The sequence below is a fragment of the Drosophila navojoa genome, chromosome 5, assembly GCF_054131105.1.
Source record: "Drosophila navojoa isolate 15081-1374.11 chromosome 5, UAZ_NAV_1.0, whole genome shotgun sequence".
NCBI lineage: Eukaryota > Metazoa > Arthropoda > Insecta > Diptera > Drosophilidae > Drosophila > Drosophila navojoa.
The window spans coordinates 22540577-22555192 of NC_142893.1; the positions used below are offsets into that span (position 1 = coordinate 22540577).

Consider the following 14616-nt stretch of genomic DNA (forward strand, 5'->3'; position numbering starts at 1 on the left):
CGTATCTGCCTAAAAACTCATGTTGGTGCTAAAGCGCAAAAAACCAGTTCAACTCTTTGGCTCTTTTATTTATTTTTTCTTTTTTTGGCGGCATAGTGGCCAAGCACGTGGTTCGTTACTGCGTCCAACCGGTACCGGTTTGTGTTTCTGTTTCGGTTTCTGCTCTGCTGCTGCTACGATGACGTAGCTCTTTGGGAAAATAAAAGAATAAATGAAAAAAAAAAAAAAATAAATAAATAAAACAAAAAAAAAAAAACACATGTGTCCAACTTGCGATCTCGCAACTCGACTCAAACGGTCCATGACCAAAATTCAGTTGTTTAAAGTGCGCAGCGGGGTCAACGCTTTCAAGAGAAATATTTAAAAATAAATAAAAATGAAAACAATATGAGTATGTTGTTCAATTAAAAGCGTGCCCGATGGCTTTTCATAGAAAGTCCATTATCAAATTATTGAATATAATGAATTTTCTCAAGAGGTTCGAGTAGCTGCGCCCTAGCATAATTAAAAACCCATTAAAGTGAGTTATATGCGAAAAATGTTGCAAGTGCTGCAAGTAGTAGAGGCATTCAAGATTTTTTCAAGTATGAGCCGCACCCCCCATTCACCCTCCACAGACAGCCTTGAGTGTCCCTCCACTTCAGAGCTGCCTCTAGCTCTTGCCGGGCCATTTGTCTTTTATGTCAATCAGCAGAAACTTATTTCGACATCGGGGTACTTTGTACTTGTATTCACTTTTTCTTAACTTTACTGCTTTGTTCGTGTTGTTTATTTTGAATATGCTTTCAAGATTAATTGGTATTTGTGCGCTGTATTACAACAGATTTTAATTGATTTTAATGATGCAAATTACTGCTTGTGGTCTTCGGGGGAGAAACAAAAGCCATAAATCTATTGCTTAATTATGGAAATATGCTCCAAGACTTGAGAGAATAATTGACATTTGCGTTTTTCTACGCCGAAAATCTAACATTTGAACTTAAGCTGACTTTTACAAAATCTTTGCCCCTAAGAGTTTATACACAGAATCTTACAGTAGAATTCAACAATCAGAATAATTGATTTTAACCATTATATTATAATTAATATACACAGTCAAAAGACCATAATTTGCGTTTCGTTTATTCGTTTATTCAAGCTTTGAAAAGAAGTTTACTTCAAAGTTCATTTGTGCAGCTCAGGATCTGTTCACTTAATTAGCTTCTGCATAATATCGATGGGGAAGGGAAAGACAATGGACTGCGTCTCCTCGTTTGCAATCGTATTGAGTGTTTGCAGATAGCGCAGCTGGAAATTTATATCGATTCATAATTATAGCTCAAAAGTCATTTATGAGAAAGCGAAAGACGAATCCCCACCTGCAGTGCTATGGGATTCGATTCCATGATGTCGGCGGCCTCCTTCAGTGCCTTGACTGCATCGCGTTCTCCATTTGCAGCAGCTACCTTGGCCATTGCCTCGCGGCGTGCCTCCTGCTCCACGGCCATGGCACGTTGCAGCGACTCCGGCATATAAATATCGGTGCTTTATGGGAATGAGAGAAAAGAGCTATTAAGACTCGAACGTACTGAAAATTAGATTGCTACTTCATTGCGAGGAGCATAAAATGGGTTTGTGGCTCGTTTTGAGCACTCATAAACTCCGTTCGCTGTATGAATAATTTAAGAGCTCATGAGCGAATCCCAACAAAAGGCAGCACGATATTGAAATAAACCTGTCAGCCAATAATATCTGACTTTTTAATAAGCAAATAGAGAATATATATTCTTTTTATAGCTTGTGAAAGGTCGAACTGTGAATATTATTGAGCAGAATATTATGAGATTATTTAGAGATTCAACACGATCTTATTGTATGTCTGTAGCATTTGTTCTAATTATTTCTACTCACATTTCGACACGTTCAATGCGAATGCCCCATGCTTCCGTGGCGCCCGTGGAATCGAGTGCGGCCTTAATTTCCCTGGACAGGGCCTTTTTGGAGCTGACCAGCTCGATGAGCATGTACCCGCCGGTGATATTCCTGAGCGTTGTCATGGCCAACAGCTCACAGCAGCTTTCGGGGTCCATCACTTGCAGCACGACGTCAAGTGGATTCCTGACACGGTAATAGAGTACAGCATCCACGCTGATGGTCACCGAGTCCTTGGTGAGTATGTCCTGTGGTGCCACGTCGAGAGATGTGGTGCGCAGATCGATCTTGCGATATCGATCAACGCAGGGCAGAACAAACACCATGCCAGGGCCACGTGCACCGCCCGGGCGCAAGCGGCCCAACCGCAATATCACGGCCCGCTGATACTCCTGCAGAATGATCAAGCACATGAATATCGAGATGGGAAACGTGATGAACATCAGTACGAAAGAGAGCGCCACAAACGCTATTTCGATGGGTTTGCTGGGCTGACTCTCAGCTGTGTGTGGATGTTTGCGAGATCTTTACCGTGGAATGTTAAACATTTCCAAGCTTTATTGCACTCACTGGTTTTCACATTCCTGTGCTTGTTTACCTCCTCCGCTGAATCGGAGCTCAAGGAATCCGAGTCGTTTCTATCTTTGCCGTCCTGATACATGTTGATATCATGGCTGAACTCTGTTTTCTTTTCATTCTGCATTGCCAATAATTTTCACTTGATGCAAATTTAAGCAAATAATATGCAAAGAAATATCATAGAAACTATGTAAATATATAACACAAATTTGTAGAGAATCACAACATATATTAAAACAAATCAGTGTTGATTATCAAGGAAAAGGTTTGTTGAGAGAAAGCAATCGAAACTCTCTCCAAGTCAAAAGACTTATATAGTTCTGCTATTTCTTCAGATCTAAGTATTCTATTAATTTAATTTTCTATTTCTTTTCTAGTTTTTATGTCCGTTTCGTTCACAAATCTGAGAAATTCAATCATATCAGCTTGCAAAGTATATATCTTATTAGTATTTTGGCTGCGACAACACACAACAGTGGAAAGTTAATAGAACTGTCATTCATCATCATCTCATCTTCCTGTTGACTAAATATTTGACAGTCCACTCAAGCACGTGCCCATCAAATTGTTTCGCTCTACACAATTTGATAACAGGTAGTAGCAAAATAGGAATGAAAACAAAATAATTGAAATCTAATAACAGAAATACTAGAATAAAAGAAAAATAAAAAATATTTCTAAATACAAATTCAACTTCAAGTGTCTCTCAGAGTTCTGCTCGTTCGTTTTTTCTTTACATGTTTAAGCGTCGTATCCGGCTGAAATGTTTTCCATTTCAATTTTATTAATTGAAACATTTTTTAACCTTCAACTGAATTCGGTTAAGCGGCAAATTGAAAACATGCAAAGGCATCAAAAAGCAGCCGTCGGAAAAAAATACAAATACAAATACAAAAAAATAACGAAAACCATTTAAATATTTAATTGCGCACAGTTGTGAGGGATCGAAGATGCTTTTTACAAAGCGCACAAAATTAAATTACAAATAAATTAATATAAATTATGAAACCTCGAGGCTCAAGACCGATTAGCTGCGGATCGTTTTTTGTTTGGTTTCATTATTATTTCTGTTGTTTTTTATTTTTTCATTATTTACTTAAAAGCAGCATAGAAAATGCATTCATTTTTTGGGGTGCCTCCGAATTGAAATTGATGACAAATTTATTGGGCATTACGAATTAATTAATTAGCCGCTCATTTGTTTGTCTAATTTCGTTTTAATTAAATGTTGCCCGATGAGCTTCTTAGATAAATCTTTGCCAAGTTTTTCAAGCTCTGCGAGTATTTTGTATAATTTTTGTTTATCATTTTAAAACTGAAGCGGGAAACGAGCCGGTCTTACAATTTATGAGTTTACGATTTGCATACAAACTAGAAATTAAATTTCAACTAAATGAATATTTAGTTAGTTGAGGCTGTAACTCGTATTCCCGGCACGAGTTTTCAATTTGAGACAGTTTTTTTGTGTGTGTGTCGTATATTTCCTGTCTTGATGTCGATTCAATATATAAATAAATAAAAACTTTCCTATGGATTTTTATTGTACCAAAAATTGTAAAAATACATTAGAATAAAACAAAGCTTAGGCAATTTAATAAACTAAAAATACAGATTAATTTCTTTGATTACATTAGTAACACTAAAAAGTTGTTTTTTGGTTAATCAATTAGTTAACTAGATAATATTGCTATTTGCTTAGCATTCTGCTGATTGCCAATAAAAGCTTTTAATTAAGGGAAAATGATAAATAACGGCTTACAATTTGCACAGCCAATGCGTTAATTTAATGACTAGCATCAAACAAAACGATCGATTGATCCATTAAATTAATTGAGTGTACGGAAAATGTTTCACTAACAGGCCAGACAATAAAGACAGGAACGGCGGGGTGGCTGGGGAGACAGGGGACACACACCTTTACACCTTGCCCATTGTCACGTGCATCACGTGCATTTCAATTTAATGGGCTGGCCAGCAGCTGGTCCGAATCGGTGTCGAGTCTGGCGCTAACGAGTGTGTGTAGTGTGTGTGTGCGTGTGTATGTATGTGTTTGTGTGTGTATTGGGTGTTGGGTCCTCTAGACGCCTTAATTGATGCAGCTCTAATAGATGCACATGCAAATGGGGCATCTGGGGAAGGGGCTTTCGATGGGGGTGTCAATTGACGGTAAGCATACGCAACGGCCTATCTCAGCTGTCCAAACAGAAGCGATGCCCTGCAATAAATCACACATTGAGAGTCAACAAGAAAGAGTTGAGAAACATTTAAAATTTAAAAGCGAAACCAAAAAGAGAAAAAAAAATCGTGATATATGCACAAAAATATTTTGAATACCAAGCTGACTTAAAATGCGTAGAAAGCAAAAAAGAAAAAAGTATTATACAAAGACCTCATGTGGCAAGAGCTATAATTGCTAATGATGACAAAGTGGGCATACGAAGAGGTATTATATCATCTTTTATATAAAAGTTGACATGGTAAATATATTATTTAGACTTCCATATGCTCTCAGCAATGGAATAGTGGATATAAGTGGACAATTAGTTAAGAGGAAGAGCCCATAGGTACATAGTAAGATATGTCTATAAATAGATTGATCTTTAATCGATTGTTAAGGTATATGTATGTCCATTGTTAGATGTATACCTATAGCAATATAAAGTTACAGTCACTTAAACAGAGATATAGATAGTGATAAAGTATCACATGTTCAGATTTATAAGTGATAAATGTTAAATTAAATGGTGTATAAATGGATCAGTTTGTAGATATATTAATACAAGACAGATTGATATGTCTAGCTGTTTATCACAGTTGTATTAATAAAGTGAAATATTTAACGAAAGATACACACATAAATTAACAGAAGTAAACAAAAACATATTTTTCTGAAGATTTTTTAGAATAATCGTGCAGGGCATCTGTAGAGTAAGCCCGGCTCAACTCACGTTTTGCACTGCTCTACTCTTGTTACTTTTGCGCCATGCACTTTAATTAAGTTAACAACTGTCTCGGCCAAAAGAGCAACAGCCAAAAGCAACGATTTTTTTTTTTTTTTTTTTTTTTTTTTTTTTTTTTTTTGCTTTCCTATTTTCTTTGATTTTTCTGCCGCTGAACACATCAGACAAAAAGTTACCGCTGTGCGGCTTAGATTAGGAGGGGGAGTAGGCGAAAGAGGAGTACGAGACTTGGCAACTGGTTGCATAAAGAATCGATATTGAGATGGGGCAATTAGCGTGGGTGCCAGGGGCAAGCGGGGCAGTACGTGGGCCGGGGGTTGACGGCATCGACACCTGTTGTCGAGTAGAGCTAAATCCAACAGGCAATTACGAAACTTGTCTCACGCCAAACAGGTTTGTGCGCCCTAAGGGGGCTGTCAGAGAGGGCGTGGCATTGCAATTACAGTCAAAAGCTAAAGCTGCACTCCAAACTTTGAGCCACCCACATTTTGAGATCGGTTTGCCATAGCGGTGCAAAACATGCAAAACCGAAACTGAAAAGAAAGAAAAACAACTCAATTTCCATTCAAGTCCAATTATCACACACGACTTTTCCCACTGTATAATTGAGGAAACGCGAAAAGCAGCTGCAAAAATGTTTGTGCTCTGCTCTATCAATTAAGTGGCAAATCGAAAACATTTATCAATAGCCAGCAAAGACTGCGGATACACATTTCTCAATAATTATGGAGCATTATTGAACGCAATCATTGAGATTATATACCCAGTTTTCCAAGTGGAACACGATTTCTCAATAGTTTTTTAGTCGGTATCTTGGGCAGTTGTATAATTATTCCTATAATACTGTTCATGTTATTCGCGTTTCCACAGTCTTTTCGAACCGTATTAATTGTCAACACGGATTTTTTTTATGAAACCTGAATAAATTTGAATTAAATGGAGATTGTACCGTTATAATAATAATTTAAGAATTAAAAGAAGTATATTTTACAGCTATCTTTGTATATTTTTATTATTATTATGTATACATTATTTTACTATTATATATAAATATACTATATACATTATAATTAGTATATATTGAAAAATAAATAAATAAAAACAAATTAATGAATTTAAATCTATATTTAATTGCTTAATAATAAATTTTTTTTTTTATTTTGCTTTCAAATGAATATACTTTATAAATTAATAAAATCTTACATTTTACCGAAGATTGAGTTTGTTCAGAGTAAGTTACTTAAATCGGAAGTCCAACCGCATAAAGAGAAAGGAAAGATTAATATACAAGCTAATTGGCTTCAATTCGGTTTCGCACAAGATTTTATGTGTAGCTGTGAACAGAGATCTCTGAGATGATATATAATCAAAGATATGCTCAAAGTATATTGCGACTCTTTAATTTCTGCGAGATACGTTTATCTCATTTTTAATTCACAAATATTTCTAACTTATGCAGGCGGATATATATAAAATTATTTTGTAGGACAAAAATATAGAAAATACCTCTTGGATGGTCAGGATAACTTCTAGTCATGCGCTGTAGCCTAACTTTACATATTTAATTCATTTCCAAGTTGACATTTTTGCAGTGCCATTTTTTTATCCTTCTATTTTAATTAAACTTCAACTGGATTTGCATATTTGTATTTCGTTTTGGTTTGCAGACAACTCTAGAAAATCTGCACCCAAATGCAATTTATTATCCAAGCAGGAAAATTCAATTTCATTTGAGTTTTTCATTGAATTCGTCGCAGTCAACAATAGTTACCCCAAACTAATTCTGTGGTCCATTGAGAGCTCTGATTTATTGCATAATCAAAGAAGAGCTTAACCCTTGCCCTCACCGACTTTTCACTGGAAAACACTCGATACTCAGCAGTAATTGAATTATCTCACTAAAGTTTTCGAGCACTCGAAACACTTTTCACTTCACATCAATTATCTGGCATCGAGCGTAGTGTCGTAAAACAGTAAATGAGTTAGGAACATTTTGTCTTTTGTCTCGCTCCCCAACTCCGTTCGCCGTCGCCGTCGCCATCGCCATCGCCATCGCCAGCTCCATCTCTGCTGTGTGTTTCCGACTGATTTTTGCTACATTCCCACGCCCAATCACAGTGGGCAGCACGTAGAGCCAGCTAAATAACTCTTAATGAGTTTCTAATTAATTTCTATACTCTATAGTCATTAAAGTGGAGAAGGGTAACAAAGTTATTTGTAAATTTATGTAAGGAACAGAAGGTGACGTCTATGGGAAATATCCATAGCTAAGTCATGTTCGTAAATATATTTTATTCTTTTCTATTGATAATTATTTGATATTTGACAATAAATCAAATTTATGAGACTCCGTATATATGTAGCTCTCTATCGTTTATGTTTAGGGTATTTTGAATTCGTTTTGCAGCCCCTTTTCACATTGCCTAGGTTCATTTTACTGCCCAGCAAGTGCAGTGAACTCTGTCAGCGTTTCGTGTTGTTCTCAGCTGACCAAGTGAGAAATCAAATGGGGAACGCGATAGAACATACGACCTATTATCGTGGTGTCAATGCCAAATTGAGTTGAATTGAAGCGCGGTGCTCAGTGCGCACCCGCCCTCATGAAGTACCGGATTCATAACTCATGTGCTCATGATTGTGTGCGCGTGTGTCTATGTTGCATATGCAACAATCTACATTACGATCAGCAACTGCAACTTGTTGCAATAGCAGCTATGAGGGTCAGAGTCAAAGTTCAATAAAATCCAATTAAACTAGCGCAGCGCCTGGCCCCAGCTCAGCCCCAGTCCGTGTCGCTGGCTCCTCGCCCCCTGCCCCTTTTGGTTGCTTTCTAGTTATGCGCCCGCAGACCTTTCAGCGCTTGCCTCGTAAATCTCAATGTCTGCGCCCCGAAATTAAAGAGTGTGAGACCTGCAACAATGTTGCAAGGTTGCAGGCATTTGATTTAATAAAAGGCAACGTGAACTTTCACCGGCGTTGGCTCAATTGAATTCTGCTGCTAAGCGCTACGTGCACTATGTTGCAAGTTGTGTTGTTGCACAGGGCTGCAACGTGGCTGCGCCTTGAATAGCACACAGACATTCTCTTGGGCTGCGCCTTAATTTACTTTGCTATTTTTAGCATATTTATTGCACTGCACAAAAAGGGGGTCAACTATGCGGTTACCAGAGGTCAATTTATGTCTTGTTATTTCCTTGCATATTAAACCCCGCCCCTGTGCCCCCTTGCTACCGACTTTTTATGAGAGTTACTTCCGGCGACGACGACGACTCTGGGGCGGCAGCTAAGAGTTCTTGAATTCTTGAATTCTGTAATTCTTCAGCCAGCGAGTGGCTCACATTTTCTGCCATGCGTCATAGTTGAATGTTTTAAGAGCTGTTTAAGTGAGTGGAGTGAGGTCGTCTGAGCATGAGTAACATATATTTTGCTGCGCTCATCACATAATTTACTTAAATTTGGGTTATACTTTCGGTCGTAAAGTGAAAAGTACGTGACATCTAACTAACAGCTGTTGGCGAGTTTTATGGAAGTTGTCTCTTTTTTATTATATTTTATTAAGAGGAGTCTCTTAAGATAAACGAAACTTTTCAGATCTAATACTTCCGAAAGTAGTAAACCAGCAATAAAAAAAATTACTGCAATATTTCATTAAACTTTATAAAAGCACAGCAGCCGAGAATAAATCAAATGTGAAAATTACATGCTAGATATAACCTATAATAATATATATTTATCACTATCGCACGGAACACTTTATATTTATAACTAATAGTTATGCGTAGTCATAGAAAATAATTAAAACATATACAATTTGAGGCACTTTGAATTTCTATGCAGTCAACCTTATAAAATTCTGCAGGCATTCTTTTAGTATTCTAGCTCTAAATAATTCAATGTACCCCAACTCCAACTACCCTATGAGTTATAGCTATAAGCACATATATGCAACTCGTTATTTGTAAACTTCAAACCATTTACTATGCCAAGCACTCGTCTCCCCCCAGCCATCTTCTAAACGCTGTAATCCTTTCAAAGTCTTCAGTGGCTGCTTTGTCATCCATCACTTGCTGCAGGCACCTCACTACAGTTATAGCTACACCTACACCTACACACACTGCACACTGCACACTCAATTGTGTTGCAATATTTAAATTTGGACTCAACGTCTGCTTGAACTCGACGCCCCACTCGAGAAAGTTGCATGCCCCGTTGCTGGTGCCTGGGCTGGCTTTTGAAACACTATCACAATAACACATCATTTGTCAGGCAAACAAATGATGTTGCATGTAACCTTATCATCTCATATCCGCCGCAGACAGCGGCCGGTGTGTCTGTGTGTGGTGTGAGCTGTCAGCTAAGGTCAAGCGCTAAGGTTAGACACATCGGCGGAGAGAAAGCCACGACACAATGCAGAGTGTCAAGTGGACGGACAGCGGACGAAGACAGACCTTAGACGTTGTTCTAGTGGACACTAACACCAGCAGCAGCAGCAGGACTAGCTGCAGGACATGCAGGCGACACAAGCAGTTGCCTGCCTCGACAATGGCTGCTAATGAATAAACATGGCGTCGACTACACTTCCGCTCTCGAGTAATATACCCTATTTGTCAAAGTGTAGTTGGATTTACTAACAAATTGAGTGAGCTCCGATGGAGTATGCGCATAAATAGAGAGTTAAGCGTGGATAAAATAATTGGCTGGAGAAATTGACTTACGGAATTGTATATGTATTATAAATAAACTAAAAAAACTTTATAAATTTGATTTTGTCAATTTGCTAATCTTTCACTCTAATATTTAAGTTTCAAATTGTATTTGCTCTTTTTGCTTATTCAGTTTATTGTCTTTTATTTAATCTTTAACTGAATATTAATAGTTCAAAGTTCTCTTTGAGCCCACAGTTCTACGACCGCTCCCCATATAAAAATCGCTTTATCACTCGATTTGATCAGCTATAGAGTCTTATCACTAAGAGTATCGACTCTTCGAATTGCGCAAATATTCTTGCTTGCATCTGTTATTTTTTACGCTTTCGAACTACGTATACGCCATGTGTTTTGGCTGCGATGAAGTTCTGCGCAAACAAGCAACAAATTTATTGGGACAACAGCATCGAATGTCCCATGGCGCATGGCGCGTACAGTGTTTCGCCTCCACTTTTCATGTATTCCCCAGTCTGAAGTGGACAGCGGCGGCGGGTCCGTCTCTCTGTCTGCCGGTCCGTGTCTGCGGTGCTGACATTGACGCGTCTAATGATCAGCCTCGTCGTCAGCTGTCACGCCCCCTGCCATGAAGGCCACAAAGCCGACAAATGAATTGTTTTGGGGGTGATTCGATGTGGTGTCTTTACATCTTTCGGTCAGGCTTTGTTTATACCATTTAAGCTTTTAATGGCAACCGCCACACCAACAGTTGGCAAATAGAACAGGAGCCGACCAAGCGAACTTCCGTCGGAGCCGCAGTCTGTTGGGCTTCAAAGCGGGGGGCTTACATTGTCCATGCACTATGTGCTGCTCGTTGCCAGAGGCATTTAACCAAGCCAAGTTCACTAAACGCACTGTCAGCAACAGCGCTGTCTATTAAGGATGCTTGGTTAAGATATTTTCGTTTCGCAGACGAGTTCAATAGTATTTGTCTTGATGGCGTTCGGCAGCTGATAAAATGAAACTTTGTGCCACAAAACTTCGGCTGCAAGTTGAGGGGCAAAGTTTTCACATGTGCACATGAGGCATAGTGGCTGCGAAAAGTTCTAGCACACGTGTCCTCGACAAACGTCTAACGAAACATATTGTACCAAATGTAGACAATGGAGACTTTGACGAGAAATCATGGTTAGAGAATTGTCAGGAAATAAAATTTATATTTATTTTATTGTAGAGTTACTGAAGTTACTCAAAATTTTATTTCTTAAGGTATTAATTTAAATGTACTAAAGTTGTAATTAAATGTCGAATATTTCAATATTTTCCCAATTTAAAAACCTCAGGCAGAATTTTCACAATGATCTTTCTAATTCGTTATATTTTCTTGATTAGGAGCGAGAATTTAAGGATAAGTATTTTAGTACAATGAGCTATGAAAACTTATCTTAAAACATAATGCAGTGCATGAGAAGTATCCCTTTATTATTGAGCAATAATAATTTAGTTCTTATACGGTTTACTATGGCTGCAGCATTTCTTAGCCGTCTCAGCATATTTTCAGCTCCAGTATTCTCTGGGTTTATTTTACATAAATGAAAGCATTGGAATATGCTTGTTTAAATAGTTTACTTCAGATAACGCTCAATATTTCCACAGAGCAAATCTATTCTATCGAAACGAAAGTGCTTTATAATTTGTGCACAAGTCCAGTCTATCTATTATTTAAAAATATCCTGCATTAACTACACTTTCTAATCTCCATCGACGTTTTCCCTTTCAGATTTTTCCTCAACACTTTGGGCACAACATAGAGAACAAAATATGAGCAGACGACGAAGTACAATCATGGGCAGCAGGAGCTGTCGGAGCAGTTGTCAATTGACCGGCATTGCCTGTGTGATGGCCCTGCTGCAGCTGGTGACACCCGGCCAGGGACACACGCATCCCGTGCTCACATACAAGAATGCTTCGACGCAGCTGGGCCAGCTGGTCACATCGAGCACTCTGGTCTGGGAGACGTACGATCCGAAGGACTCCAAGCAAATGCAGTCGGCTGTCGAGGGCGGCAAATACATCTCAGATGAGGAGCACTATCCCATCTACGTGTGCCGCGTGACCATCGATGGAGTGCGCACCTCTGGCCACACCGAGAAGAAGCAGCAGCGGCACGTCTGCGTTGCACCGCTCTTCAAGCACGCCATCAATGAGAACTTTGACGTGCTGATGAACCGTGGACACCTGGGCAAGATCGCTTGGAAACATTGGACGAAGTTCAATGCGGGCATCCCGGTCGGCGCCATTCTCATTGGCGACGAGTCCTTCATAGCGCGCCATCGTGCGGTGCACCCGGCGAACGCTGAGGGCGGCGAATCGCACCGCGGTGCGGACTACAATTTGGGGCGACTGGAGCCCGTGGGTCTGGGCAAGATCAAGGTGGCGGAGAACGATCGGGAAAAGTACTATGACGATGGCGAAGTACTCGTGGAAACGGAGCCCTTCAGCTACGAGCTGCGAGACATCAAGCTGGACCGCCTGCGCACCAGCCTGCGCGAGAATATGACAGAGCTGGGTGAGTGGAGAGAGATTTACAGTTGCCAAAGTATCAGCTAACTAAGAGGGATTCCATTTCTCATTTTAGCCAGCAGCGTTCTGGAGAACCGAGGCGACACCTACGCCACTATGGAGAAGATAATTAGCTACAGCTTTGACTATCTGCAGTACTGGGGCTCGCATGAGGGCGTGGCCAAGGGCCTGCCCACAAAGATCTATGAGAAGAATGTGGCCACGCCCGCAGAAATCAATTGGGCTCTGAAACGTAGTGAGAAGCGGCACGAGAATAAGGCCGTGTTCAGCAAGCTCTGGCCAGGCACGGCCATCAATGTGACGCTGCTCGGCAACTATGTGACTCTGGAGGCGCCCTACACCGCAAAGCTGTCCGCTTTCTACTACGACAGCGAAAGCGTTTCCCGCAAAATCAGCGCCGAGGTGAGTCTGCCAGCATACCTTTACGAATTCCGTTAATCTGGTGCTTCCGCTGCAGGTGCGCAAGAGCTATTTGAAGGACGTGAAGATGGAATTCAGTCCCGTTTATTGGATTGAGAATGGCACGCTGGTGCCAACGACCACCACCACGTCAACCACATCGACTACGACACATGCGACCACAACCAGCACCAATGAGCCCACGCCCATACATGAGCCGCCCATGGTGCGAGTGGAGCATGTGGGCGATAAGCATTCCGGACCCGATTCGCTGGAGAAAACTTTGAACGATTCAACCTCAACGAACGAGGTCAACTCACATGAAGCACCAGAGAACATGTCCTCCAAGGATGCAGCGCTCGCTGGCTTTGGAGTAGGCGGCAGCAACAATGCGATAGCCACAATACAGGCGACAGGATATGCATTGATGGCGCTCGTCTCGATAATGCTGTTGAATCTGTAGATGGGCTTTGGGAGGGTCTCCCTCGATTAGCATAGCGTTTAATTGTTGTTGTTGTACCTGTTGTACCCGTCTTTGAGAGCGTGTCGTGTCTCGTGAGCACATGTAGCAGACACAGGCCCCAAAATGGAAAGATAGGCAGACATAATTAATAATTGATATATAGGACGCCACAAACGAACAAAGAACGAGACGATAACCGGTTAGCTTTCTGTGTGGGTGTTCAGTGGATATTAGAGGCGAACAAAAGTTGATATTTTTTATACTGTCCCCCAATGCCTGCTTTTTCTTATATATACATATATATACCGTAGCGAAAACAAATTTTAGGAGAGAAACACAAAACATTCCTAAACAAGCCCCTCACAAAAGGAAATGAATCAAAAGTAAATTTACATTTATATATAGTATATATATCTTGTATACCGATAAACAATATTTAACAATTTTTAAGCTGCTTTGCATATTTTTTTGTCTAATTTTGTGGCTTTTTTTTAGAGCTTAGTTTGTTAAGCGCAAAAGCATTCACAATAAGCTGTAGTAAAAGTAAATGAATTAATTGATTGGGCGCCTGATATAGAATTGCTATAAAAAAGATAAAGATATGTACGTTCTATGATATGATGTATATGTATATGTCTAAAATGTAAAATCTATGTAAAACATAAGTAATATATATATATTAATATATATATATATATGTACACATTTAAGTGAAAACACTCCAAATATGTAAATTAATTACTAATTTTATTTTGTTTGTCTGTGTCCTGCGTCCGATACTCCCTACACTTCAGCTTTATTTTGCTCGAATTCTTTATCCTAGTTTAACATACGCATGTATCTTGTATTTTGTTTTCGAATAAGCAAACAAACAATTCTACAATTTCATTTAAAGTAAACAAAAAACAAAATGAAAAAAATAAAGCTTGTAAATTAAAATTGTTTGAAAACCTGTGTCAATTAATATACTTTTACCGATTGGCAGTTAATAATTAACACTTGTGTTTAATTGCTAGTTGAATTTCAATTTTCTATATATATATTTTTTTTTTGAGTTTGAATATTTTTTTAAACCACA

At 39.3% G+C, this 14616-nt stretch overlaps 2 protein-coding genes across 2 annotated transcripts in view; one reads left to right on the top strand and one right to left on the bottom strand.

Moving 5' to 3' along the window:
• The window catches only part of uzip (beta-pore-forming protein unzipped), a 36930-nt gene extending 22442 nt beyond the window's left edge, over positions 1 to 14488 (top strand). The window contains exons 3-5 of the mRNA XM_018106352.3: positions 11874 to 12662; positions 12732 to 13078; positions 13134 to 14488. Coding sequence (XP_017961841.1) covers positions 11915 to 12662; positions 12732 to 13078; positions 13134 to 13538 — 1500 coding nt within the window. The 5' untranslated portion in view covers positions 11874 to 11914 and the 3' untranslated portion in view covers positions 13539 to 14488. The remainder of the gene's footprint in view (positions 1 to 11873; positions 12663 to 12731; positions 13079 to 13133) is intronic.
• Positions 1164 to 2769, bottom strand: LOC108654807 (stomatin-4). Its single transcript, XM_018106358.3, has 4 exons — positions 2482 to 2769; positions 1891 to 2413; positions 1359 to 1524; positions 1164 to 1287 (listed from the first exon to the last, which is right to left on the bottom strand). Exons 1-4 carry the CDS (start codon positions 2612 to 2614, stop codon positions 1189 to 1191), a joined length of 921 nt encoding a protein of 306 aa, XP_017961847.1. The 5' UTR covers positions 2615 to 2769; the 3' UTR covers positions 1164 to 1188.
• Positions 14489 to 14616: the final 128 nt, after the last annotated feature.

Bases quoted from the DNA above. Each gene is read 5' to 3' on its own strand.
- LOC108654807 (XM_018106358.3), bottom strand. From the start codon at position 2,614: ATGCAGAATGAAAAGAAAACAGAGTTCAGCCATGATATCAACATGTAT. The intron at 2,414-2,481 runs GTGAGTGCAATA...ATCCACACACAG, and splicing joins GCACAGGAATGTGAAAACCA to CTGAGAGTCAGCCCAGCAAA. The intron at 1,525-1,890 runs GTGAGTAGAAAT...ATTCCCATAAAG, and splicing joins CGCATTGAACGTGTCGAAAT to CACCGATATTTATATGCCGG.